The sequence below is a fragment of the Branchiostoma lanceolatum genome, chromosome 19, assembly GCF_035083965.1.
Source record: "Branchiostoma lanceolatum isolate klBraLanc5 chromosome 19, klBraLanc5.hap2, whole genome shotgun sequence".
Lineage (NCBI taxonomy): Eukaryota > Metazoa > Chordata > Leptocardii > Amphioxiformes > Branchiostomatidae > Branchiostoma > Branchiostoma lanceolatum.
In genome coordinates this window covers 1,657,230-1,684,579 of record NC_089740.1, presented here as the reverse complement: position 1 = coordinate 1,684,579, position 27,350 = coordinate 1,657,230, and the positions used below count along the sequence as shown (strand labels likewise).

The 27,350-nt window shown below is 41.0% G+C and overlaps 2 protein-coding genes across 6 annotated transcripts in view; one reads left to right on the top strand and one right to left on the bottom strand.

Annotated features, from left to right (window-relative positions):
* Window positions 1-1,918: 1,918 nt before the first annotated feature.
* Window positions 1,919-27,350, bottom strand: LOC136425657 (uncharacterized). Of its 4 annotated transcripts, XM_066414584.1 has the most exons (13): window positions 27,263-27,350; window positions 25,463-25,568; window positions 20,037-20,218; window positions 19,342-19,477; window positions 18,629-18,715; window positions 17,644-17,810; window positions 17,237-17,349; window positions 16,934-17,105; window positions 15,031-15,147; window positions 14,477-14,563; window positions 13,964-14,113; window positions 13,491-13,586; window positions 12,292-12,970 (listed from the first exon to the last, which is right to left on the bottom strand). In XM_066414584.1, exons 4-13 carry the CDS (start codon window positions 19,382-19,384, stop codon window positions 12,899-12,901), a joined length of 1,104 nt encoding a protein of 367 aa, XP_066270681.1. In that variant the 5' UTR covers window positions 19,385-19,477; window positions 20,037-20,218; window positions 25,463-25,568; window positions 27,263-27,350; the 3' UTR covers window positions 12,292-12,898. The 4 variants fall into 4 exon arrangements, with proteins under 4 accessions (XP_066270683.1, XP_066270684.1, XP_066270681.1 ...); XM_066414585.1 differs by lacking the exons at window positions 18,629-18,715; window positions 27,263-27,350 and having other exon boundaries at window positions 25,463-25,704; XM_066414586.1 differs by lacking the exons at window positions 12,292-12,970; window positions 13,491-13,586; window positions 13,964-14,113; ... (7 more) ...; window positions 20,037-20,218; window positions 27,263-27,350 and adding exons at window positions 1,919-2,456; window positions 2,712-3,008; window positions 3,307-3,438; ... (2 more) ...; window positions 6,794-6,898; window positions 7,865-7,965 and having other exon boundaries at window positions 25,463-25,675.
* The window catches only part of LOC136425656 (uncharacterized), a 37,376-nt gene continuing 23,984 nt past the window's right edge, over window positions 13,959-27,350 (top strand). Inside the window, exon 1 of one of the 2 annotated variants that reach the window (XM_066414582.1) lies at window positions 13,959-14,070. The gene's annotated coding sequence lies outside the window, so the exon portion shown is untranslated. Of the gene's footprint in view, window positions 14,071-25,785; window positions 25,887-27,350 lie in introns of those variants that run through there. The other variant, XM_066414583.1, reaches the window with a different exon arrangement.

The following is a 27,350-nucleotide window of genomic DNA, read 5'->3' as shown; positions in this document are numbered from 1 at the left end:
ACCTAAAATCAAAAAACCTTCGGCTGAGGATTTGTTGAATATTGTTGCTATTACTATTATCAAACATGCAGCTGCTTCAATAACTAACTGTAGGGAATAGGAACCGTGGCTTTGTGCAACATGAACAATTACATTCTGTATAGTTGATTCCTGTCCTGCTGTGAATTATTACCATATTATCGGTACAAATCAACTTGTTGTAGACTTGTGGAACCTATTCAAATACAGATAGTGTCTCTTGTATTCAATACATTATGTCAGTTGGTCGCCCTATAATGATATCTAGAGCAAGTTAATCTCGCGGCTCTTTTATTTTGTAGAACATTAATGCAACCAAAAAAATGCTTTTTAAAAAAGCTGGCAAGGCGACTATTACATGATAGTGGTTATGAAATGGTGGAAGGCAGTTTTATCAAAAGAGTGTAGGTTCGCCAATGATTTTAACACAGAGAGGTATGAAGGGACAAAGCTCGGAAGCCGCGCCAGAATCGCGTCTGCACAGAAACAACAAGTCTCATAATTTGCACACAGCGTGAGCAATTCTTTTACTGAAGACACATTTCTCAAATGCTGATATGACTTATACAGACCTCGACAAGCTCTGTCCAAGGAGATTGCTCTGCCCAAGGAGGTTAAAGACTTTTCCCTCCCCACAATCCGGAAAATGTCTTGCTAAAGACTTGCTGAGACTTGGCTGAAGCGATACTCACCTTGTTCGAAGCGCCCTCTGGCGAGGCGCAGCCTGTGTGCAACTTGGACGATCAGGAAGGACATCTATCAAACCGGGCACAAAGCAACGCGACGCAAGGAAAGTGAGAGGAGAGCTTGTAAAAGTACGCATGCATCTGTTTTTCCTTCACCTCCACGTTGTGATCGACTCATATAAATAAATAGATAAATTGCAGACATGGAATTGGGGAAACGCTACAATCAAGTTGCAAAACACACACACACACACACACGTATATATATATATATATATATATATATATATATATATATATATATATATATATATATATAGGCACTCAAACGCACGTACACACACACGTATATAAACAATCACTTACATACGCACAGACACTTCTGTTCAAAACAATTCAAAACTTTCCATTTATTCTGTGTTAAAGAAAAGGTACGGACAAGAAAAGTACCTATCGGATATACATAATTTCGAAGTTCGAAGAGCAATCACCAAGATAAGAATATGTAGTCATAGATTAAATGTGGAAATCGGAAGATACCGAAAAATTCCCCGTGACCAGAGGTTTTGTCCATTCTGTCCAAATGAGATTGAAGATGAGCGACACTTTATCCTAGATTGTCCACGATATCATGATAAGCGCTCAAAGCTGTTCAACCTTCTTTCAGCCTGCTCAACAGAATTTGATGCATTCCATTCTATAGAGAAATTCAAATACATTCTAGAAGGAGACAACCCTTACTGTGTACAAATAGGTAAATATATCAGAGAATGTTTAGATCTTAGAACTAGTAGTGTAAGTGATAGTTTAAACTCGACATGTTAAAGTATTCATATACTTGTTATACTTGTACTAAGGTGAATTATTTTGTATCCCATTGTTGTTGTTTGCATGTTTAGTTGTAGAAGACCTTACGGAAGTCGCTGTACTTTTGTTGTGTCAATAAAGATTTCATATATAAACACACACACACACGTACAAACACATATTAATACACATACACACACACATAAACACTTAGACACACACGCCCAGAAATACACTCACACACATACAAACACACACACAGATATTAAACAAACACATAGACATATATACACACATACACAAGCACACACACATACAAACGCACACATACATACATACATACACACACACACTTACATACACTCACATACAGAGAAAGTGAGAGAGAGAAGAAATAGAATGTCGTATAATTTGTCTAGTTTTATTACTTTTTTTAAACAGCCTGCATAAACTTGAAAATTGCAAGTACAGCCATGCAGCTCAGGAATCCATATGCACACAGCACGGGACATATTGGATCATCGCATGGCCTTCCCTAACCACTTCTCAACCCTATTGGATGAGCCAAGTGTTAGCCCGTCATTCTGCATTCACTACCTCAGAGTAGATGACGATTATAATATGGTTATAATAATACTAATTACAAGCAATGTTAACAAAAGGAAGAAAACTAACGGTACGTGTTTTACATGACATCATTACGTAATGAACCATTGGATGAACTTTCCAGCACCATAGCCGCAAAAGCCGAAGGCAAAAACTAGGCATATAATGCTTCACTTGCACTTATTGACAGGACTACTCAGTAAAGGTATCCTGGATCCATTTCAGACGGGTTTCCATCAAGGCCTTGATGTTGGCTTTGGCGTCCACTCCAGGCTGCGGGAGGAAGGTTGAGGTGTACTTGGCCTTGGTCTTCTTGTCACTTATCTTCTGTACCTCCACCTATGAACGTCACATGAAGACCATTTAACATCTATAATGTTCTGTATATCAAAGCCATTAGAAAAGAAATTCCTACGTATATGATTCTAATTTGAAACTCTTGGAGACCATGTTAACTCCCCACATCGTCTTTAGCGGCGCAGAGGTTTATATTCGGATCAAGTTATATATCAATACAAACGGGCATTGATGTTGCTTTGAGCATTAAGAGTCTACCTAGACCTGTATTTGACATAAACGGAACGGGATGCCCACCTTGCCACGGTAATGCAGCACGCGCATGTTGTCATTCCTGCCAAACTCGTACTCCAGACTGTTGGGATTCTCGGTCCCCATGACCAGGCGTTCCTCCATGGACCTCGGGCCGAAGACCACCTTCCTCCGCAGGTCGTAGTTCGGCTGGTCGGGGACGACTTCTACCCCAGTGGCGTGCATGACCCAGGTGTACCCGGCCCAGTCATTCACGGCATCCCACAGCTTCTGCAGAGAGCAGTCCACATCCACCTCAAAGTGCAGGACCTCTCCCTTCTTGTCAGCGATGAGGCAGAGGATCTGAAACGTAGTTTCAAATAGGATGACTTTTTGTACTCGTTTTCTGTGTAAGAGATATGAGCTCACAAAAAGAACGATTATGATTACTAAGTATGATGAGAGTAGCTCAGTGACAATGAAACGTCAAAAATTACAACTAAAAGTATACGTTCTTTTAATGTTCATGAAAGCTGAGGAGAAGACAAAAACATAACTGAAAATGGAAATCTTCACCACCAGTCAGTAGTTCCTATGGAGAATATTAAGCTAAGGAATGTATTCTAAATAAATTTTACGATGATGAAATATGATTTCACACCTCGTTGATGCGGTTGCGCAGCATGTACTGTGTAAACGCGATATGAGCCTTCCTCTTGTCGTGGTCCGACAGGGCGACAATTCCCGTGATGCTCATCGTCACTTTTGCAGTCTCACTTGTGTCGTTGTCCACCTGTAGCACGGGGGAAGTCATAGATATGCATTATGGACACAGCCAGACTCATTACAGTTACTGTGCATCATCATCATGTCATATATCAGGTGGGTCACGCGGAATAACCACCGTCATCACATCATTTCTGGCGTGCAGTTGTTCGTACTCGGTGGACCTTAACACCTCACCCGAACTCACCCGAACTTATCCGAGTCTAATATGCAGTGTTAATGGGGCGATGACCTTATGTGACTCCCTTGATACGTTGTCTGTGCAATAATGGACACAAAACACGCAAGAAGTCTTCAAGAAGTCTTAAGTGTTAAACAGTTGGGTTTTTTTCATGTCACTCCGCTCGTTCCAATAGGAGACGGCATTTCTGCCCGCCATATTGGATTGTCATTGTTGGGTCCGCATGAAAAGTTATTTATACATTTCTTGTAGTTCGACAGACGACAGTACGATAACACATTCGCAGCACCCACAATATCCACCGTCTTCTTGTGCAGTGGTCTGTCCAACTAAAAAAAATGGTATGTAGAACTTTCCCATGCGGACCCAACAATGACGATCCAATATGGAACGAGCGGAGTAACATGAAAAAAACTGTTTAACACTTAGACTTCCTGCCTGTTTTGTGTTCATAATTGTACAGACAACGTATCCAGGGAGTCACATAAGGTCATCGCACCATCAACACCGCATATTAGACTCGGATGAGTTCGGGTGAGTTCGGGTGAGTTCGGGTGAGGTGTTTAGGCACACCCGTTCGTACTCGCTGAAATTTAAACCTGATGTAAGTTTCTATTTCATACTTTACCTTCACAGTGGCCTTGTAGGTGGTGAAGAGAGGGTTGCTGCCCAGCATGGCGATGGCCCAAGTCTTAGTGGCCTCATCCTTCTGAACAAGCTCCTCTTGGGTCCTTCCGCCTAAGAAGTCGAACTCGATCACAGTACCCACTCCTCCTTCTCCTAGGGGTTCGAATACGCACTTCGTAGTTATAAGCTTAACTCCAGTAGATATGCCAGATGTATCAAAATATGATAACGCATTATCATAAAGTCTTTTCGTACATCATTTGCGCGTTATGTTGAAGAGAATCAAAGTGCTTCTTCACTTCTGTTGGCCCATCGTATTTTGATAGAAATCATGATTGGAAATAGACTTCCAACAACTCGTCATTTTTAAACTATTGATTTTACAAATCTATCTATCCTTAGCCTAGTCCATAGCAATATTATTATCTATGCTAGTCCATAAATGGGCATAGATAGATCTCTTTAGGTATTGAACCACAAAAATTGTAGATTGGTCGTCATTCTGTGCTTTCACTGCCACTGAATCACCAGAAATACTTTAAAGTGGCGGTACGAATTATCGTCCGAACTATTCAAAATGTCATTTATCTTAAACACGCGCGGACAGAGCCTAATGAGTAACCCATGTGAATCCATATCAGCTCTTCTTCAAAGAGCAATGTATGGGCTGTAATTTTTCTCCATCTGTTTAACATTGTGCGATCCTACATTTGAACTGAGATCTAAGATGTAGAGTCGTGGTAGGGGGGCCTATAATCGTCTTGAGTCTTTAACTGTTCTACCCGAAGATCATAGATCAGAAAAAAATGCATATAAATTGTTCATAGTCCACAAACAGATAATGATAAAGTGACTATGTTTGCTCTCCCCCTGCTTGCTTGAAGTAGCTGAAAAAAAATGTTGTGCAGTCAATTTCACTAGCACTTAGTGGCACGTGAAATTCGCGTAATAAAGACCTGACAACAATGTTTTTACGTGCAAGAACGTAGTGTCGGTGCGAGGAGGTGGCAGGGTTATATAAAACTTTCCGAACCAAGTAACAGTTTTATAAACATAGGATAACTATACATAGTTTAGATAACAAAGAAAAGTTTTACGTTAGGTACTTTTAAAAGACATTAGTTAAGTGCAAGCTAGAAAAAATGATTAAATACGCGATGTTGAATTACCTTAGTTAACATAGAACTTTCACAGTAGACTAGATACTAGTAACTATGTCGATTCCATGTATATCCATGTACTTTTTTGTCTGCGATTAGCCTTCGGGCATGAACTTGCAATAAAGTTGTTATTATCATTATTATCATTATTATGAAATACGTCATGCAGGTAATTGGTTACGGCTTCAAGAGTTTGTTCTGGTGTCTTGCTGGATGCAAACCTATTTCATTGCTTTGTATAGATGAGAGCCATGGCTAGAGAACATACTTTTGTCATTCTTTAATACTCATGAGAACTTTCTTTTGGATAACACACATCGACATGACACGAAGGTACCGCTACGTTCCCCTACTCCTGTTTTGTTTAGTCTGTTTCTTTTGTTAACACGCTCACAGATTTGTATCAGTTTCATTAACTCATGCCTGTATTACACACATCTATCACAACAGACAGGAAAATGGCAATGAACAATCTTAAGAAGATAAAGAACGCAACAACTGTTGCCTGTCATGCGTTTATCACGTGAACGTCACGTGCTGCTGATGTCGGGGAAATTCACAAGACAAACATTGTTTTCTCCATCGCGTCAGGCAAGCGGAGGGACAAATATACAGACTTTACTGTCGTCATTTGTCTGTAGACTACTGGTCTATGTTCTTCAAGCATAGCGCTAGAAGGGAAAAGACCCTGTCATAGTGAATGGGTAATTCTACTTCAGTTTTAATGCTCTAGGAAGGTAAAGATAAGAAAACGTTAAGAAAAAGCACTTGTGATGTATCGAGAAGAGGCTTACCCTTGATAGTCGTCATGTTCTCATGCATGCCCACAAACTCCTGCAGACGGAAGTAGTCATCAAACCCGGACCAGTAGACATCCGCTGACACCGGAACTACTTCAGTATGGGTCACCGTGATCTCCCTTCCAAACTCCAGGTCGTCTATTCAGGTAAAATAAACATCCTTCAACAATCATTAGTGTAGTAACTATTGGATTCATTTGCTTGTTACTGACAACACTTTAAGTCAGCTCTCAACGACTTCTATTCCTCTAATCACATACAACGGACGGGTCACTTGCAGGAAATAAACACAGAGAGAGAGAGAGAGAGAGAGAGAGAGAGAGAAAGGGAGAGAGAGAGAGAGAGAGAGAAAGGGAGAGAGAGGGAGAGAGAGGGAGAGGGGAGAGAGGGGGAGAGAGAGAGAGGGAGAGAGGGAGGGAGAGTGTGTGTGTGTGTGTGTGTGTGTGTGTGTGTGTGTGTGTGTGTGTGTGTGTGTGTGTGTGTGTGTGTGTGTGTGTGTGTGTGTGTGTGGCTTGGTGTTAACATACCTGTCTTGCATGGTGTTTTTAACATAAGATTTATGTGACTTCTTTATGGATTGAAGAGATATCATACCCTGGGAGATCGTCACAGTCTTCAGGAATTCTGGAAGCGCCTGCGTCATGCTTGGTGATGAGACTCGATTTGTTCAGAAGGTAGAAAATTCCGCGAAGTGTACACCTAAGTAAAATTATATGTCAAACGATATGAATTAGTTTGGAGAGAATATCATCATAAAATGGTGTGGAAAGAATATCAGTTATACATAACTTGCGAGATTAGGAAGGGGTATAGCAGTTACCGTTGATTGTTTCATTAAAAATCACTTGACGAAGATTTATATGAAATAGGACAAATGTGTACTATCTTAGACACGATGAATCTTGTCTAAAATAATTTGTAGGACATGAAAGGCGTCCATAGCGGTTGGTCAGTGCTTTTGTCTACACTAGCAACAAAATAGACAGTTTTGTTTGATAGTTAGAAAACATTTTCTTGAATTAAGAATATGGAGATTCACCTAAAACTTTCGTTGTGTCTCCTTTAATGTTACAAAACACATCAATTAACGGCGATCGCCGGGGTCTAAGACGTGCGGATATAATTAAGTAGCACGGACAAAATTACTGAAGACTACAAAGACAGTCTTATGTGAAAAGCAGCCATGTGCAAACTATGGCGTGTATTATAATGGAAGTTTTATTGCAAGTTCATGCCCGTGGGCTAATCGCGAATACATGGTATAAAAATAGGGGGAAACATACGCGTGTGTCAGTGCACTGTGACTGACTATGTTGTAACAATAGGCTACTAATACTACATACGACTGTTGGCTATATCTAGACAAGCTGGGTTTGACTTCTGTCGGCTTTGACACGCCCCCCTCCCCACGCCACATTCATTTCTTCCAAATCCAGCGACATTTACATGTAACATCGCTCCATTGCACCTCTAAATGACCATCCTTTGCTATAAATCATAAGTCTTACCTAAATCCTGGTTTGTGGTAAGACCAAAATACCCTTGCAACGGCCAAGTGAAGACAACTTGCGTGGTGTTTTTATCCGAGTGCAAGGTGAAAGGGTAAAAGGTAGGTCAGAAAATTAGCATAATGTGTAATCTACGGGTAATTAGGTCTACCCCTACCTTAATCAGTACTGCCCACACCTGTGCTGTACCACCTTACACCGTGCCCGTCTGTTAACTGAACCCCGACTAATCCAAGCGTCCCGTCAGCCGTATATAACCTGATCCACAGGAAATCACGTCAGCTTTTCTCCGAAAGCGTAGGCAGTTGGCCAGTCTGTCACAACTGATAATGTCTTACGTACTCTTAAGTTGACATACGTTTCCGCAGACATTCGTGTCACCCGGCCACATAATTGAATTATTGATTTACAATGATTAAAGTCAATGGTGCAGAACTTTGCGCCCACCCACGGCCACCTCCCAGAAATTGAGATTTAGTCCTAATTTGTTTGGTGGGGGAGAGAGTTCAACAAACTTGAAAGCACTACCTATTACAAATGATATGCGCACAGGGACAACAATCATTTAGGGAGGCAGTTATCGTGCTGTATAATGAAAGCAGTTATGATTTTAAGGGACGTAATGTTATTAAGAACAACTAGAGTTCCACGAACACATTATCTTCTCCAAATAATCAAGGCTTATTATGGAGAGAGATTGATATTTACGTGCTTATCACCCCCTGCAAATTTGATCATGTACCATACCATTTGGAAGTTATGATGGGGCGAATGAGTCCAGTCTAGATGGGGTTAAAAATCATTTGGTGGTACAGGACTAGTATATGTGTAGAGTGTGCTGATACAAATGTATATGTTATAACTGGTCATGAAAATATATGAGTATGTTGATATTATATGGGCCACAAAGGTTCGATATTGCAGTGTTGTAAGTGATGATGAAATGGTACAGTCAATATATATGAATAGAATAAATCTTTATTCCATATCATACACATTTTGAAAGACATAGTACATGTACATGTGACTTTTCCGCACCTATCAGTGGTGCAGTTTTAGTACAGTGTACTCTCCAAGCAGAGGAGTGGGTCTGGCTGGTTTTTGACGTGTTTTTAGGTGTTTTTGTCAGGCTTTCTATTTTGTCCCCTTTTCATTATGTCGCCAATCGTGGTGAACCAAAATGCCTAAACTGAACGCGTTAAAAACCAGCAGGACCCACACCTCTGCTTGGAGGATAGTTTATTTATTTGACCTACATGTACGTTTATGCAAGGCCATCTGGTTACATGACCTGACAGTCCCATGTCCGATTATAAAATGCAGTGGTTAACAAACTTTCCTGTCTAATTATGCAACTTAGCTCCTGATTTGCATAATATGTCATTTATTTTGTGAAGCACCATCTGAGCTCTGTGAATACCAAATATCACGACGATCTGTCGACCCCTTCTCAAGTTATTCATGTCCGAATGTCAAAACAAAAACACCCACTGCAGTTCTTAACAAGCCGCTAGGGGGCCCAAATTTACAGAAGTTAATTTCTGTGGCATTAACTATCAACCACACAAAATCATGACCATAGCACTTTCAGAAACTATGCCTCCAAATTTTGAAGCTCTGTTGCAGTACCTTAGGTGCCCGCTAGAAGGCCCATTATCGAACTTGACCTTCTTTTCTGTAAACCCTACCCATCTACTAGATATCATACAGATCCATCAACAGCTTCTTGAGTTATGCTGGCGACATACAAATACACATCCACACAAAGCCCGCTGCAGTACCGACGGAAAATACAAGGGGAACCATTTTTGAACTTGACCTCCGTTTTCACAACATCTACACACCTGCAAAAAATCATGAAGATCCATCAACGTTTCCGTCACTTTTTTTGCCTACATACAAACACAAAAAAATGCAAAGTCCGCTGCAGTACTGTTGAAAAACGCAAGGTGAACCATTTTCGAACTTGACCCTCTTTTGCACAACCACTACACACCTACCGAAAATCATAAAGATTCATTGAAGCTTTCTTGAGTTATGCTCCTGACATACATTCAGACCCACCCAACAGATTTTCCAACCGAAAACATAATCTTCTCCGAGTACAAGTACTCGGCGAAGATAATTACGCTGAAACTTACGTTGCTAAAGGCCCCCTCTCACTGGGCTCCGGCACTGCGGCGGCACTGCCACGGCAGATTTTTACGGCACCGTCGCGTTTCTTCCACCAATTTTCATTTGCACTCTCACTGACGTGCGGCGCATTTGCGTTTGAAGCCCAGATGAGCAAGTTATTGAATGAACTTTATTGTTCGACAATCGTATATGGTACAATATATGGCACTAAATCAACAATACTGCAAGGCTAACCTATCCTACAATTATAAGTGCAAAACATTATCGATAACAGTGTATGAATTACAATAAAGCCATGTATGGATGATTTTTTCCCTCGCTTTTAGGATGAAGTATAATGAAATTGACTTATGTAGGTGGTATAGGAGTTGGACATGACAACAATACATGGGACATATCGTTCTAGTTCTGTGTACCAGATAGGCTGAAGTTTCACACTTTCTTTAAATGTATATCCAAAACGGTTGGTATCAACGTTAACTGCGGGGCTAATCCAAACATGTCTACATAATATGTCCTGAGCGTGAGTAGCCCAGTCATTTTCTTCTTCGAATGATGAAGTGTCGTATGTTTTTTTTTTAATAATCCTGTTAGTAGGTAAATAACTTAATCTTAGCGAGAGTATCTAATCAACTATATTTGACTATCAACGATCAATAGGAATTCTTCTAATTCACCCCTTACGGCGAAACATTGAGTAAAATTTGCGATACAGTGCCTGACTGGTATATCAAGTTCAGTTTATCACTGTATTTCTTGAATGGCACAAGAGCGGGGCGAGTGCATGTAGACGAGTAGTCTGATTCCTTTCCTGAGCGACTAGTCTATCAACTTCCGTACTGGAATAAATGTACAATGCAGAGATCTAATTTTCAATGGGATTAAGCAATATCCCAATGAAAATATCAGAGGATCTACAGCTACAATCCTCAACCTCACTACAATGCAGTAAATTTGGTTTAGACAAACTCTTAAACAGATCAATAGCTAGGGAAATGGACCGATTGCAGTTTGATGGTAGTGCTTTCAATTAATCAGAAATCGCAGTGCTGTCAATGGATAAACATACAATGCAAAATTATTTTTAAAAATGCATCAAAAATTGATTTCAAGTGATAAAAGGATTTTCACTTATGACACTTGGTGCAACAAAGGTAACATGTTATAGAATGTACGTATAACCTTGAAACTGACATATCACTTTTACACAATAGCGCGCGCGGTGAGCTCCCGGCAAGCTCCCGGCGAGCACGCGGCACTTTGTCACTTGCGTTTTTTTTCAAATTTTGAAAAAAATCGCCATTTCAACCGGCACGCCGGCGGCGTGGACCGGCACTGGTACGGCACTGAGACGTCACTAGGACGGTTCGCCGAGGCCTATGCACGGCACTGTGGCGGTAGCCATTTCCAAGCTACCGCACGTTACCGCCACAGTACCGCAGCCCAATGAGAGGGGGCCTTAACAGCAATGGATAAAACTAGCAATGCTTTTTTTGAATTAATAACAAAACAGGTTGGAATTGGTCACGAGTAACTGGAGAAATATACAATAAACTGTAAGTTGTTTAATAAATTATTACAATTCAGTATTACAGAATTTTGATTTAAGACGAACATCTCATTTGATCTGAGATTATGGTTTACATGGAGAAAGATCCATTTTTGAAGCGTAGACCGTAGTCTTGCACTACTAACGCACTAAAAGTTAGGCCAGACGCCTTCAGACAAAGGCTACTTTGTGTTTCACCCCATAACGAACTGAGTACGTGTGGATTACCAAGAGGTATTATTGTCGCTTTGTCAAAGACAAAACAACGGCACAGCGCTTTCATCTCCCAACATGTTGAGTAAAGTCAACAGTAAGATCAAACAGGGGTAAAGAGGAATCGATTATATCACCTAACTACTTGAAACTTAAGGTAAACGAAATCACACACCGTGTCCTCCACAAGATGATGACTTCACGGGTTTATGACTCAACCCAAACATTGTATTTGTGCTTCAATGTGCGCGGTGCCTTTTGCACGGATAAACAAAACACTTCAAAGATAAAGAAAAATACCATGGCAAACAGACGATGTTTGGAATGACTCATGGGTAGGTGGCACGGTGCCATTACAACATAAAAGATGAAAAACAACGTGTTATTCACACTGAGAAATCGCTCAGCTTGGACTGAGTCTGGCAAAGGTATTGTGTGACCTGTAACTCGAAGGGTAAGGAAGTAGAATACATGCCTAGACTTTGAGAAATAATCTGACACATATTTTGCTTTGTACGACATGATTGGCTTGCAGTAGAAAACTGCAGATTTAGCAAAAACATCTCTTCAGTTTTTACTGATTGTGCCTGTACTTTAACTTAACCATTTTATACTCAGTCTGGTAAAGTAACTCAAAGCTGAATGTATTTATGGCCGTGCAGTTTTGTAATGAACCACAGAAATGATTTTGTTTAATGAAGTTTTTTTTATTGTCACATCAAAACTGATACGTTCTTGGTATCACCGAAAATACTCACTTCAAATACAAAGCATCACTAAAGTACCACACAACAAAGCCAGGTACCATGCATTATAATCTTTCGCATGTCATATGTTTACTAGGAATAATGTTCCTGTAACATTTGGAGCTTAGGCGAATGATACTAACAAGTTTGTACGATATGCAATTTAAAGTGTATGTAGGATATCCCCAATGTTGTGTCATCAATGTGTACAAGAAATTGAGAAAACATCGCCGATACAGAAGATACCTGTAAACCATCGTATAATGCTGTAGACCAGATCAACCAAAAATGCATACAAACATTGATGTAGAACATATTTCTAACGTTTAATGTTTGATACAATGCAATGAATACCATTAGTTGACATTTAAAGATTTTGTACACTCGACCTTACATGAAATGATGACATATTAGAAGAATGATGAATCTTGTGGGCATCACATGGTCTCTCGCAGAAACATGTTACCAAACACATCATAACAATAATGATCTTCTGTTTTAGTCACGTATCTGGTATTTGCATGTTAAATCGACATGGCAGGAGCACTCAGACTTTGTGTGAAGGCTGTTTCCTTTCCACATACTCCACGATGTACGCGGTTGCGGCTGTTGCTCCTTGCTGTAATTTGGAGGAAATGAAAAATAATTAAGATATATCATTTCAGTACACATAAATTAGTCTCTACAAGAAGTGTCTTAGTAGTGACAAGTTTACTAAACGTCGCTACAAAAACAGACAGACGGGGCGAATATTATACACATTAAATGCATATAGATATCCCGCTTTACTTATTCACTTATTGGTACAGCATGTACATGCCAGGGTTACCCAACTAGCCGGAGGCTATTACTAAGGGCGAACCCATGTGCGGATATAGGACTGTAGGTTTTGAACCACTCACACCGGGGCATGCCCCTACTCTTTTTCGAAAGGTGTGGTGGGTTCTTTTACGTGCGCGGGGTGGGGCTCTCCCCAAACACGGGACCTCCATTTAACGTCCTATCCGAGGGGCGTGCCTAACCCTAAATGAGCTAGGTACTCATTTTGTGAGTGAAGTGAGGAAATTTCTCGCTTCTGTTCAGTGTCTTCATGTGGATTTCTATTTGAAACATAACACTGAACATAAACAGACACTTACAGCCATGAGAAACTCCATGTCGGTTGGAGTCATGTCAAAGTCCATGGTGGACAGATAGTCCACGTCCACCCCAATACACCTCCCAATGTCTGCCTCCTGTGTGAAACAGATACAAAAATATGTTTCAATATTTCACTAATCTAATGTCCAATGTTTAGATATTTCAAAATACATGGCTGTCCGTTCAATGCTTTTGTTTTTTTACATTTTCCACCTATCTGCTCTTTTCTATGCTATTTAGTGAACATATACATATAGATCAGTAATATTTTTTGTCACATGCTAACAGACTGGAAGTAAAATGCAGACATTTGAAAGTGCGACGTAATTGGTACGTTTTGTGTTTTCTGTGACAGAAATTCAGAATTTCAAATCACTAAATCAGTGTAATATTGTTTAAATCTTCTGTCAGAAGTTCTTTTTCATACCTATATCTTCAATACCAAATGCAGGACAGATCACTATGTTCTTACAGAGAGATGGTTCTTGCTGCCCACAAAGTCCAGGAGCGTTCCGTAGAACTGTCCGGTAGACTCGACACATCTCGTACCCAGGATCCTTCTCTTGGCCACCTGTAGAGGTGCGTAGTTCTCGTACATGTTCAGCACTCTTTCCACCGTCAGCTGTTGTTTTTTTTAGTGGGGGAGGGGGGCGAAGAGAGAGTGAAACTATTTTTGAAGTTGATGGGTGTTAGAGTTTGTTACGAAGTACATTTGAATAAAAAGTATGATATATTTCCCTCTAATACAACTAGTGTGGTCACACCTGTGCACAAACATGTAGATACTTTTTGCATTTCAAACCACTCTAGACACATCTGCAAATATAAAACAGCTTCATGCCGACAAATCATTTATTTATCAGAATTACTGAAGACTTACTACTAGGCAAACTGCCATCAATAGAAGCTACACAGCTAAAAACATTTAACACCATAACTAACAAGCTAGAATTGCACTTTTATAGTAATATTTCCTTTCCCTTACATTTCCATAGACGTCCAAAAACAGTTCCTTAAATGCTTCTTCCTTCGTGGTTACTTGCATCGCCTTGACGTCATCCTCCGTTACGATCTTTAAGAGATTGAATATTACTCAGAAAGTCAGAAGACTCCAGTGACATATTATAATGGAACTTTATGTGTACAGCTGAAATTTGATTACATGATAGTCGCTGATCATGACTAACAGCTGTCCTTGCTGCATTGATTATATTAAAAGGACATTTTGATACTAATTTAAGGCCTGTACGTGTTACTTTGTCGAATCTATAATAGCAGAATTCGAAGCAATCTAGCCTAGAATCCAGACATATTATGACTCGGGAGCTATAATAGGTTTGGATTCCAGGCTAGAAGCAATCTGGAAGTTTGCTGTCGACCGTAATTTAAAAAATAATACTGAGATTCAGATCACTTAATATCATTTCTGATTAGTCAAATCAATTGCATATTGAGAGGAAAATTCTTTTACATCTATTTCTGGCAAGTCATCTACAGTGTAGGCGAAACATACTTAGAATAGCAACATTTCTGGCTGACCTCAAAGAATTTACGCCTTGCTTCTTCGACAGTGATTTTTGGTTCTATTGGTGGTGGTGGATCTGCGGCCATCGCTATCAGTGGTGCTTCTTCTCCCCCATCCGGCATTCCTTCAGCCTAGAAGTAGAAGGACGTACGTTAACATCAACAATTCAGATCGCATGAGGGATGTGTTTTTTTTTTGTGTTTTGTTTTTTTTTCAAATCTCACGTTCGGTTGAAACCATTTCCCATTTCTGCCAATTTCGATTCTTAACTAGAGCTATACCTACATTACCTTCTAGCCTAGTTTTCCTAATGGCTCTATCAATTTACCGGTGGTGCCCTAACATAACACGCTTTTTCCAGAGGTGGTCAGGTTTAGTGTAATGAATAAAAATCATGCTGTTTATGCGCAACTCACGCTCCACGTTCCAATCGGCAAATGCTGTGAAACGTTTTTGTGAACGTACCTTCCGACTTAAAGTTTGTGCTACTCTAGACAGTGTACCCTGACACGCTTTTGTAATTTTGCTCTTCGGGTGGTGAATTTAAGCAAACAAAAATAAGAATTGTATTCTATGATAGTCTAACTTTCTTTTGACTTGAAAATTGTGATTGTGTGCACCTCTCGCCTCACGTGTATCTAGCGCAATCTGGCTCATGTTTTGACAGGAAATGGGCTGAATGCACCGAATGCGGCGGCCCGACTAACAAAATCATTACGTCAAAACGACACCGCGGACATTAACAAAACTCTGTCAACTTATAAAATTTCATTTTCATAGACGGTACAAATCACATGTTGGGGTGTCCCTGTGGTGTAGTGGTCTGCGCTTCTGTTACTAGCCACATCTGGTTCAAATTACTTGGACCAGAAGGCCCGGGTTCAGGCCCCGGGTGGGACACCTCTGGACAAAAGGCGCATTGAGTCATACCAAAGACTTTATAAAAATGGTACATACTTCTGAAACAGTATGGAAGTTAAACACACTCCACTGCCAGTGGACTAGCCCCCTGCTGCAGTGATTGCACCACAGTGTGGCCCAGGGCTATGAAACGGAGATGGGCACCGTCCTATACACATTATGGTGTGGGAGGATTTTAACTAACTAACAAATCACATGTTACAAAGTCAGAAATCTTTGGACCTCGCAGCGCGTTTGCCCGTCCTGCCACTATCACGGATATATTCCGCGGCAACGATGTTTATGTTGTCTTTCTAAGGTCGGGTTTCTGCTGAACAAACATTTGGAGACCCATATTTTTAGTGTTTTGTAAAGCTTTGTTTCTTGAGAGCCCCGCACCACGTCTTCATTACACCACAAGCTATCTGCCACCAAAACATCAAGACCATAGCACGTCCAGGTCAAAAGATACAAAAATGGAATTTCTGCTGTAGTACCAAGGTCACATACCAGGGGGCCAAATCGACCTTGAATTTCGGCTTCACAACACCCACCCACATACCAAATATCATTGTAATCCATCAAGAGGTTCTTGAGTTATGCTGACTACAGTAGTCCGGAAACACAAACAGACAAACAAACAGACAAACAGACACACAGACACACCCAAAACAATATCTCCATTTTTCATGGAGATAACAACCAAACAAACAAAAAATGAATAGTTTCCGTAAAAGTATAATTTGTATGCAAATGACAGCTGTGTGCATATGGACTTGGTTCATTTACCTTTGTAATCACCATAGTCAGTCGCAGCTAACACGACGTACTTATGCATAATAAGGTCAGTAAAAAAAACCGTGCTATGTTAGCTAGGGCACGTGTTATGTTAGGACTACGCGTACGCCCTTGTTAACCTTTTCACTACGTCAGGCAGTAACCATTATATAGTAAACAGGTCTTACGCACACAAAAATATTTCAGAAATGATAAAGAAGGCAAAGATTTATGACTTACGCCTCCTGACAGACTTTGGGTTTCAGGAACATCAATAGTGCCGCCGTCCGTGTCGTCATATCCGGTTATCCGCTGGATCAGCGTCTTCATCCGGTTGTTAACCAGAGCCTCGAACGATTTTATCCCGGCTTCCTTAGCGGCTTCTTGCCGGAGAGTCTGCTGGGCAAATTTCCTGACAGAAAATACAGAAATTTCTACAGAATGTCTGCGATGTATTGCAAATTTGTCCTTTACGCAGATTACATGTTGGAAGAAACATGCTGTACCGGCCGATATTTCAAGATTAAGCTAACTGTGAGGTACCTGGCCTTCTCTGTATCAGGTCTGCTCTTTCTGAAGCTGGCGTCTTTCTTCGCCAGCTCGTCCAAGCGCTCCTGGAACTGATCCTGGTAAACCTCCCGGTCTGTGTCAGAAAACTGAACAAAAGCACATACAATAATGACATTAATGAACAGCATTTTGTTTTCTGGGTTCAATATGTCTTTTAATTGAGCGGCATCATCGATTAAGATTATGCTCCACTGTCGAGCGAAATGACTTCAACACATGGCATCAAAAGGAAAACCAATCAGGAAATAGCTTGAATTTCATTTAAAAGAACTAGATCAACATCAGTCAATTCGTTACAAGCGCTGACATCTGAGCTTATGTTTTTCGCTTGTGGTCAAATCCTATTTCGTTCTAAAAGTACAGAATGGCACTGAACTTACGATTAGAACGCCGAGAGTTTTCTCGAACTCCTGTGGTCCTTCGCTCTCAAATCGTTCCCACCTGTACTCAGGGTAGAACACCCTGCGGATGAGTCTTCGGTCGCCGTCCTTCAGGCGATTGAGACGCTTGTAGAACGTGTCCTCCTTGTCCATGGACAAGTACCACCCTAAACAGGTTTAATAGCAGGATAAACTAAAGTTCCACGACCTCATACCTTCACCTAATGATATTGATATTTTCGAGTGATCATGACGTTTTCCATTGATTATGCAAATATGATCCTCATTTGCATAAATTCTCTCAGATGATCTTCGTTATCCAAATATCAAAAGTTGTTCAAAGTTTTGAATGTCTTGGCTTAGCAAAGAAGGCTATATCCTTGTGATAATGCACATGAGGCCCAACACCAATTACTATTTGCCGCCAACCCCCTTTGCCACTCAAAAATAACGACCACAGCATGCCCAGAACAAGAAATATCAAAACCAGAAGTTCCGCTGCAGTACCTGACAAAACTGCCAGGGGCACATTATCGAACTTGACCTTCGTTTTCCCGACCACTTCCCAACACACATACATACATACATACATACATACAAAAAACAGCACCGAAAGCATATTACCCTTGTTGGCGAAGGTAATGATCGTCTAACAGAAAACGAACAAAACTCAACACCAATACCCATGAAACAACTGATCTCTAGCCTTACACGATTCCTCACTGTGACAACTTACACTGATAATACGATAGTAGGTAGTAACGTATAATGCTTACAGCTTACGTATCGCTCATGTCAGTATACTATGAGGATAAACAATGTCCACTATAGTGTAGTAAGCCATTTATAGAGACAATCCCCTATGCTATGACAGCAGACCGCACCATTCTCAGTAATCAGCAAATGCTTTTTACTTCATAAACTGAGTTTTTCGTTGTTGTTCTGTACCAGATAACAACACAACAATCCAAACTTTTATATTTACCATCAAAGGCGTAGAGCGGGAAGTTGGCCGCCAATCCACCATCGATGTAGGTGAAGAGATTCGCCAATGTATATGGTTGGAACACCACTACAGGAAAAAACGCACTGAAAACATACTCCACACGAAAACATATTAGACAAGTTTACTTCCGTACGCTAAATCAAGCTATGAAAGGAAAGAACAGAGCCAACCTCCTCCACCCAACCGCGCTTTTAAAGTGTTTAGGAATAGAGCCTGGCACTAGTCATACAGCTGGGCAAATTGTTAAACAGAGCTGCAAGGCTCATCACAGGACACTCACTTGAAGACCATGTCCCAGTGGATATCTTGCTAGCTGAGGTAGAGCTGGAGTCTTTGAGCAAACGGCAGGAAACAAACTCTCTTACTACAGTTTTCAATTCAGTACGGGGAAGGACACCATTTTGCGAGGCAGCACTCTTCAGATGGACGTCTCCGCCTACACTAAGAGCCCGAACACGTACAGAGGCAAAACTGATACGGGACTACGACCCCCACCTGCTTCACTGTCCATCAGCTAGAGTAACATCATAACGCAGCAGTCTACAATATTACGAGGCTCAGTTATGGAACACTCCTTCATTGCAACAATGAACTGTACTTAATTACAAGACATTTAAGCATCGCATTATCAGCGGCAACTGATATCTGTATGTATCGTGGCGTTATTGCTGGTTACCAAAATGGAACCCTACCTGGGATTGACATGGACATGCGCACTGCCTCCCGGACCCTCATAACAGGCGTGGTCTTGACGTGTAAGAAGGACTATCGGTTGTAGTTCATGTTGTAGGCTACAATGCACAGCTCCTTCCCGAGAACATTGTAGATCTGGACAATGATAATTACACATGATAATTACACATTCATTTCAGACGATGCACATAGAGAAAGATAAAATACGCAAATGATGTGGATAGTCTGTAGGTAAAAATAGATCAGTCCAGCCATCTCTGAGTGTGTCATTTTGCGATTTTGAAGGAAAATAGGGGTGGATTTTATGTTTACATTGTGCCTTGTACCTTATCTATTGTGGTGTGAGTACTTTAACTATATGGGTTTGAATGTACTTTGATTTCATAACAAACATGGTCAATGTGGGTGAATGTTGAAAGACTACTATTCTAAAAGGCACTAAGCTGAGGCCATGAGATCCTGACACATAGGAAGTTCAAACTGACGATTCGTAACCAAACATGATCTATTTGACATCTGAATATTCCATCACCGCCACCACACCTTTCAAAAAAGAGTAGGGGCATGCCCCGGTGTGCGATGGTCCAAAAACCTACAGTCGGCCGCACATGGGTTCGCCCTTAGTAATAGCCTCTGACTAGTTGGATAACCCTGGCAACATGCCAAACCAATGAATAAATAAAGAGAGGGTCACCTGGTCAAATGTCACGTCCCGGTCAAGAGGAAGTCCTCGTTTTTTGAGGTTCCTATCCAGGATGTCACCAAACCATTCCAGGAATTTATTCCCCGGGCAGGCTCCCTTGTTTTGGAAGACATCCCAGACTTGTCCCAACTTCTTCATGCCTGGGATCCAGCTTGTCTTGGTCCAACTGGTGTCTGTAGAAAACAAAACATGACATGCAAACATGCAAATGGAATAGCTCTATTCGTTTATGTCTTTAGTACACTTGAAACTTGTCATACACAGAATAGGACGATGCTAAAGCGGATGTCTCCCTGAAGCTGCGACGCGTTGGCGACGTCGCTGCGGCCGATCGAGTTTCATCGATATAAAATCGAATCTTTTTACGCTTTGTGTTTTTTGTTGTCTTTTTTGTCTTTCTTGTACGTTTTTCATGATATTTCTATCATAAAGTCAGTAACACAAATCCAATTTATGACGGCAGCGAGGTTGCCAACGTGCTGCAGTCCAGTGAGATGCAGCTTAACCTTCTTGTGACTAATGTTGGCTATATTAGCCCGAATCGTTGAATCAGAAGTAATAAACAGAATAAGAAAACGAATTAATTTGGCAATGGATTTGCAAGCAGATATCAACATATACTTTTAAAAATGCAAAATTATGTACCCAAAACGACGTCTAGCAGGTTCTGCGCGCTCAGCTCTTCAAGCAGCTCTTGTGACGTCATACCGATGGCGAGGAGGGCGGCAGTGATTGCGCCTGCGCTAGTCCCGGCGAACCGTTTGATCTGAGGCATTATCCCGGCATCCTCTAGGACCTACATGTATTGCAGAAGAGAGGGGGGGGTATATTCCTTACTTTCCGTCGTTGAAAAGTTAAGAAGGTGGCCCTAGCTATTGCTTCACTGTAAAGCTTTAAGGGAGAGGAAGGGGTTACAACGTTTGCGTTGAAGCCTATTGCTGAAAATGTTTTGCCTTTTTCTTTTACCCTTTTCTTAGCTGCCAAGAAAGTGCTCCAAGGCATGTCTTTCATTATCATCTTCAGTCTGTCTAGTAGTATTTTAAAAAATGATGGTAATCTGATATTGTCTTTTAAATGGTGCTCAGATTGTGCCACAACAATTAACACGAAAATAACGATTATTATATTTTCTTTCGTCTTAGCCCCAGAACACCGAATTAGCCTGTTATTCTTTGAACACTTTGTATATGGCCTCCGTCGGTCAGCATTGACCATGGTAAAACCCTAATTCACAACAGCCCTACAGCATCGACTATGGCTAAACAGCCCTATACGTGAATGGCAGTCTCTGTCACAAAAATCCCATCTGTAAGCTGACTCAGTTCTGTTGAACACTACGTAAAGGCTTAAGGCCGAACTCACCTTGCAAGACCCAATGTAGGCAATTCCCTTAGCACCGCCTCCTTCCAGCACGATGTTCTCAAAAGGGAACTGTCGATCAGCAAATGAACCGACCTTCGTCTCCGGGAGTTTGGGACGTGGAGGTTGTGACTGGCTTTGCCCCATGATCAATATCCTCTCTAAAAACGATTATTTAAAACGTTGTTGGCCTTTAGTTTGCGTGACACCGGTAGAAAATACTACAAAATCGTGCCATGGTAAAATAGACACCTATAGATTTAAAATAAAGTCACTCGATTGATTATCATTATCAATTTCACATTGCCCTTCTACGATCACAAAAAGAAGGAGCTGTTTAAAAAGGCCACCAAATTCCATACTAATTTCTCCACGTTTACAGACAGAAAACTACATGTACTCTGTGGCCCTTTCGTCCTTTCCATAATACATGCACTTGCAAGTAGCCTCCGGGAATGAACTTGCAATTAACATTTTCATTAATTGTATGACCATTGTTAAACTGTTGTGCATGTATGCTATAAATCACGATCACTTCATGAATCACATGTCAAACAGCACAGACTCCTATTCTAAAGTACTGTGGAACATACACAAAGAGGGCCTTGTATTCCAAAACCATTCATCGACAGTTCAATATTTGAAAAAAAAATCATGTCCTAGTGAAACGTCACAAGGCCCTATCTGATACGAAGAGAAAAAAGGCTTTTATCTTTCTCACTTTCCCACCTTCTTGCACCAGGCATGTGTTTCTGGCTCAGAAGACACAGTATATGCGCTAAGATGTAAAAGGTTCAAGAGGGCAATTGCGACATTTTTCATAGCGCGTGCATTTGTCGTACATTTCTAAGATGAGCACTGGAGACTAATTTCACGTTCATTTCTCTATTAAATGAGCTGCGCAACCGTGGTATTTGCCCTTCACAAAACGGGCGGTAAATCGTAGGAACTTGTACTTACTATGAACCATGACATATGACATACGGAAACATGACATATGAAAGTTTTAAACTGTGTAACGTTTCTATACATGTATGCTAATCAACAATGAACACAATATAATGACTACGGGGGTGTAGCCTGATTCATCATTTATTCTAAAATTCATACCAAATATTTCCCACAAGGAAATATACAACATCCATTACAAATTCTTAAAATGGTTCTTTTCGTATTCATAGACAAATTTAAATGTTTATTTACCGCGCAAAGATAGCCAGCTGTACACGACTTCTTCAAATCAAGTCCGTCCCCATCAAACAGCAAACACTAACAAGGTGGCTTGCCGCCATCAAAAGTAAGCAGGCTTTCGTACTTAACACCTCGGGATATCACTTGCAACCAGACTTGAAGAAGTGTGCCTCAAGTTCGCTAGATGGACTCTGATGTACTCTGAGCATAGGGACAGCTGGCTGCCACCACCCAGGGCTCATATCACTGGCAGAGTGACGCGGAACGATCAGAAACTGAACTGTCAAAGTCAAAACTAACCAGTATTTGAACTCTTGTAATTGTATACCGTACATGACCAGCCTTACCAACCAGTATGGCATATGGACAGTGACCTGTTTTCTGTAAGTATACCTGATTTGAAAGGCCGATTTTAACTATTGTCTATTTAAATGTCAGATTTCAGGTCATACTTACATGTACATCGGCGATATCGCACCGTCTATCCTAAATGCTATTCTAAATGAATTGGCTTTTTTTTGTATTCGGTGGAAACACTGTGATTTTCAATCGAGTTATCTTTAGCTTGTATCTTGTCCGGCACAATGTATGCGGTATATGTATGCTGTGAATATCACTATGAAATGTAGATTAACCCTTTTATATATAACGTTACATGCACGACAAAAACATTGACTTCCGTGGCATGGTCGTCCAAATGTATCAGCAAAATACAAGAGAATGGCTTAGAGCGGCAGCAGAATGGGAAAAAACTCGGGACTGACATATCCATGATGCACTACATAAGTTGTTGTTTTTTCCTTCATATTTTGAATACTGTGTTAAAACACAGTATTCAAAATATGAAGAAAAAAATTAAAATGTAAGATTTATGTAATAGTATCTATGTATGCTAGGTCCCATCCAAAATTACAAGGCCGTGAGCCAGTCTAACAGACCAGAATCTATACCATTGCCCAGAGTATACACGGGTATTAACTATTCCCCTGGGAATCATCTTCGATAGCCCCTCTATCCCAACGTATACCCGGAGTTTAGTGTAGATTATAGTGCACACTACGCACTTTGCGTTATTCCAGAATATACCGCCCTCGCCAGATTAAAGGTGTGAAGAATATAATAGATTGTACTCCATAGCCCGAAGTAAGTGTATTCCGGGTAATTTCATTTTAAGATGAATTTTCTTTTGAGGTTCATTTTCACTTTTAACTTCTCGAGTTATGCTATGTACAAATGTACAAACAAACGTACAAACAGACAGACACTCAGCCCCGAAAACATAACCTTCTTGGCAAAGGTAATAATTTGAAAAGGTAGTATGTTGTTGAGAGTAATATGTTTTTTTCTTTTATGTTATAGTTCCGTGTGCAGTCGTGTTGGCGTAATGGTTAGGTTGAACCCAGAGATCGTGAGTTCGAATCCCCTGATATGTCGCCTATGCTGTGTCCTTGTGAAAGGCACTTGACACGACTTTCCTCACTCCAGTGTAAAAATGGGTGGAAGGAGGGAGTAGGCTCCGCCTTCCAATATCGCGCCCTATAGACACAGTGTCCCTACGGCCTCAAAAAGGCTTTGGGGCTAACTTTTACCTTTATAGATCCAAGCTCTTCTGATATCAGCATTTCATCAAACAATCTTTAGTATTTGGAGATTTTCATCCATACATGTATCACTTAAAGTATCGTATAAGTATCCTTGGACTAGTCCATTGTTTTGCATGAAGGAAAGGGTCAACTTTACAAAGGTACATTTATGCATTAGGCCACACCATCTTAATCTTATGGATGACATCCGCGCGCGCATTGATTTTCGCCTGTTGTCAAAAAAAAAAAAATCACCTCCTCCAAGGCTACATGGAACTCCGGAACTTGCTGACTTAGATTGCCGCAAAAGGCTAGCATTGTGCCGGCTTATCGGAAAACTGGGGCGTATTTGTGAATTGGTATGCCATCGATGTTGGCTAGGGGGATTTTGCGTTTGCACAGTTGTACGAGAGGATCGCGGCGGCCAGCGAGTATCGCCCAGACAATTTCAAACACGACCTATCCAGAGTGGCTCTCACACGTTTCTTTTGCAATAATGAGAGACATGGGAGAGGAATTGAGGGATTGGCAGAGGTCTCACATTGAGATTTGTGAGCGTAAACCATGGAATGCTTAATATGGAGTTCAATGCCATGTATGTTGAAACTGCCCTTAGGGGTGTATATGAGTATTCTCATCACAGTCATATATTATCCACAGTCCTTGGAGCCAAATACGTTCGTATAGTATCCTTCTTTGGTCGTTCTTGTCAATATATTAAAAATCAATCACTTGCGCTGAGTCTTCTATGATGAACAAGACAACCTACATGTACCTCCTACAAATAAACTGTGTTCTGTGGTTCAATTCGCAATACCAGCTTTGTACTAGTAGTCCTGTGGTTTAGCAGCATTTTTTTGCTGGATTTTCTTTTTTTCGCCCGCGTGCATTAGTTTTGGGGTCTCCAGAGGATGTCATCCATAAAATCAAGATGGTGTGGCCTTACAGCGGGCGAATAGCGGTGAATAAAAATAGCTCGCCACGCCTTTCGAAATAAAGGCATGCAGACCCTCCTAAAACACAAACCGGTATTGAGCGTCATTGTGAGGTGGTAGGAAAATAACACAAGTATCTGTTGAGCTATAACGTGTTATAGTTAGATGACCCCAGGGGTATACTCTAGTTTAGGTAAGCTTAGATCCCAGGCTGTTACACAGGCCAGGTTTAACGATCACATTATAAAGTGGTTTAAAAAAAGCGGTATTCTTGGTCCCAGGTATGCTTTTTAAATCCCTACTGCTGACCCCGTACTATCCAACAAGCGATCAACACATATAATCGTACCTGTTTGGTTCTAGTTGTTCCCACCGCTCACTGTCAGCTGCAGCTTGCAGGCTAGCTGTGCGGTTCTACAACTGACTGAGACAGAAGAGCCTTCCTTACGGTCTGTCTGCAGTAGAGAAGGGAGGCTGAATATAAGGGTACTCCACTAGGAAACACGTGTTCTCATTTCTGGGAAACAATCCACGGAACTCGGTTGGCCACCGGAAATGCATGAACGAGCCTTGTGACGAGTGTTACGGGACTGTAAGATATTTAAGGGGGCGTCGTCAAAAGGGAAGGGCCATTAGGACACGTGGGGAGGGGTAGGGGGATAACCATGGAAAGAGTTATGTTCTCCTTCATTCAAATGCAAAAAAGTGACTCCAAACCACTCAGAAAACCCTAAGTTCTAATTGCCGCTTCGCTGTTCATGAACAGATACAAGGTTCGTACCGTTATTTTGTGGTCTAATTCAGATCTTGATCTTGACATTCTTGATGGATAAATTATAGTAAAAGATCATCTTGATAGACATTCCACAATACAGACGTGGGTTGCGACTCCCTAAAATATGTGGCCTTGTCGGTGCGACAAAGCTATCATTTCCAGGATGCTTTACTTAAGGTCGATATTCCGTTCCCATCATAAAATATTATTTTGTCGAGCTATACAAATAATAATACTAAAATATTAAACTATAAAAAACACAGCAATTGTCAGGACAGTCCAAAAACAAGAAGTATAAACGTTGTCAACCGCTAGCCGTGTTGTCTACCGCTAACCGCGCTGGGCGCTATCCTGACAAATATGACGATCTACTTCACGTTCACAGTGATCCACGCTAGACAACGTCACTACCAATCATGTAAAAACGATTGAATATCGACAAGTATACATTCTTACGTTCTTAATATGTATCATACGACATATTGTTGGTGGCCTGTCTGAAAACTCTTAAAATTGTAGTAAATAAAATTTTGGAAGTGAGAACTTTTGAAGGAGATGTCCTAAGACTTGTCTCTAATCTTCACATTCCTCCGGTCACGAACTTCCCCGTGGCTAAATGTGGATTAAAGGCACGGGAATGTTTTTGAAATGAGTGCTTGAAGCAAGAGGCGGTGGCATATTTGCTGGAGAGATGTGGGCACTTTGGGGGCGTAAATGTTGCGCCATAGCCTTGTTAGTCATGTTGTTAACAACTGTGGCCAGAAGAGTACTTTTAAGTTATGTCTTAAAAGACATTATCAGATGTGACAGTCTGGCCAGCTGCCTACGCTTTCGGAGAAAAGCTGACGTGATTTCCTGTGGACCAGGTTATATACGGCTGACGGGACGCTGGCTTTATTCGGGGCAACAAAAAAAACTTGACAGATTGCCGGCGCGCACCGAAAGATATAACAAAAGCACATTACCGTACCTTATCCACCTCAGAAATAACCCCATATAGTCACTGTTTGTAAACGCATTGTTTTCACATACTTCAGGCGAGATAAGGCTGCGAGGTGAATGGCAGTGTATGATTGTATTGTATTCATTGTATTGTATTGTGTGTGAAATGAAATGAAATGAATAAACCAATGATATTAAAGTCTTAGTAAGCCAAAAGAACTACCAAAATTGTCACACTCACATGCTCACTCCCAAACACCCCCTCCAGCCCACCCCACGACCCACCTCCATGGATCACACGTATATGAAATTCTCCCGACTGCTATTTTACACTTACAATGGTTAAACAGTCACGTACATCCGAAATCAATTTCATCAGGTTGGTAGAATATAGGGTACAGGAGATTCTTTTTCACAACTAGGTAATCTCACCTGCTAACGCTTCGGTGTCTGTCAGACACGTTCTTGAGAGCTTCTGACTGGAGTACTGCTTCTCACCGCTATAAGTAGCCGATGTAGG

Excerpts from the sequence above, each read along its gene's own strand:
- LOC136425657 (XM_066414584.1), bottom strand. The coding sequence starts at position 19,384 with ATGAGGGTCCGGGAGGCAGTGCGCATGTCCATGTCAATCCCAG. Across the intron at positions 17,350-17,643 it reads AAACTCTCGGCGTTCTAATC|TTTTCTGACACAGACCGGGA; the intron begins GTAAGTTCAGTG and ends GCTTTTGTTCAG. Across the intron at positions 13,587-13,963 it reads GCAGCAAGAACCATCTCTCT|GAGGCAGACATTGGGAGGTG; the intron begins GTAAGAACATAG and ends TGTTTCACACAG.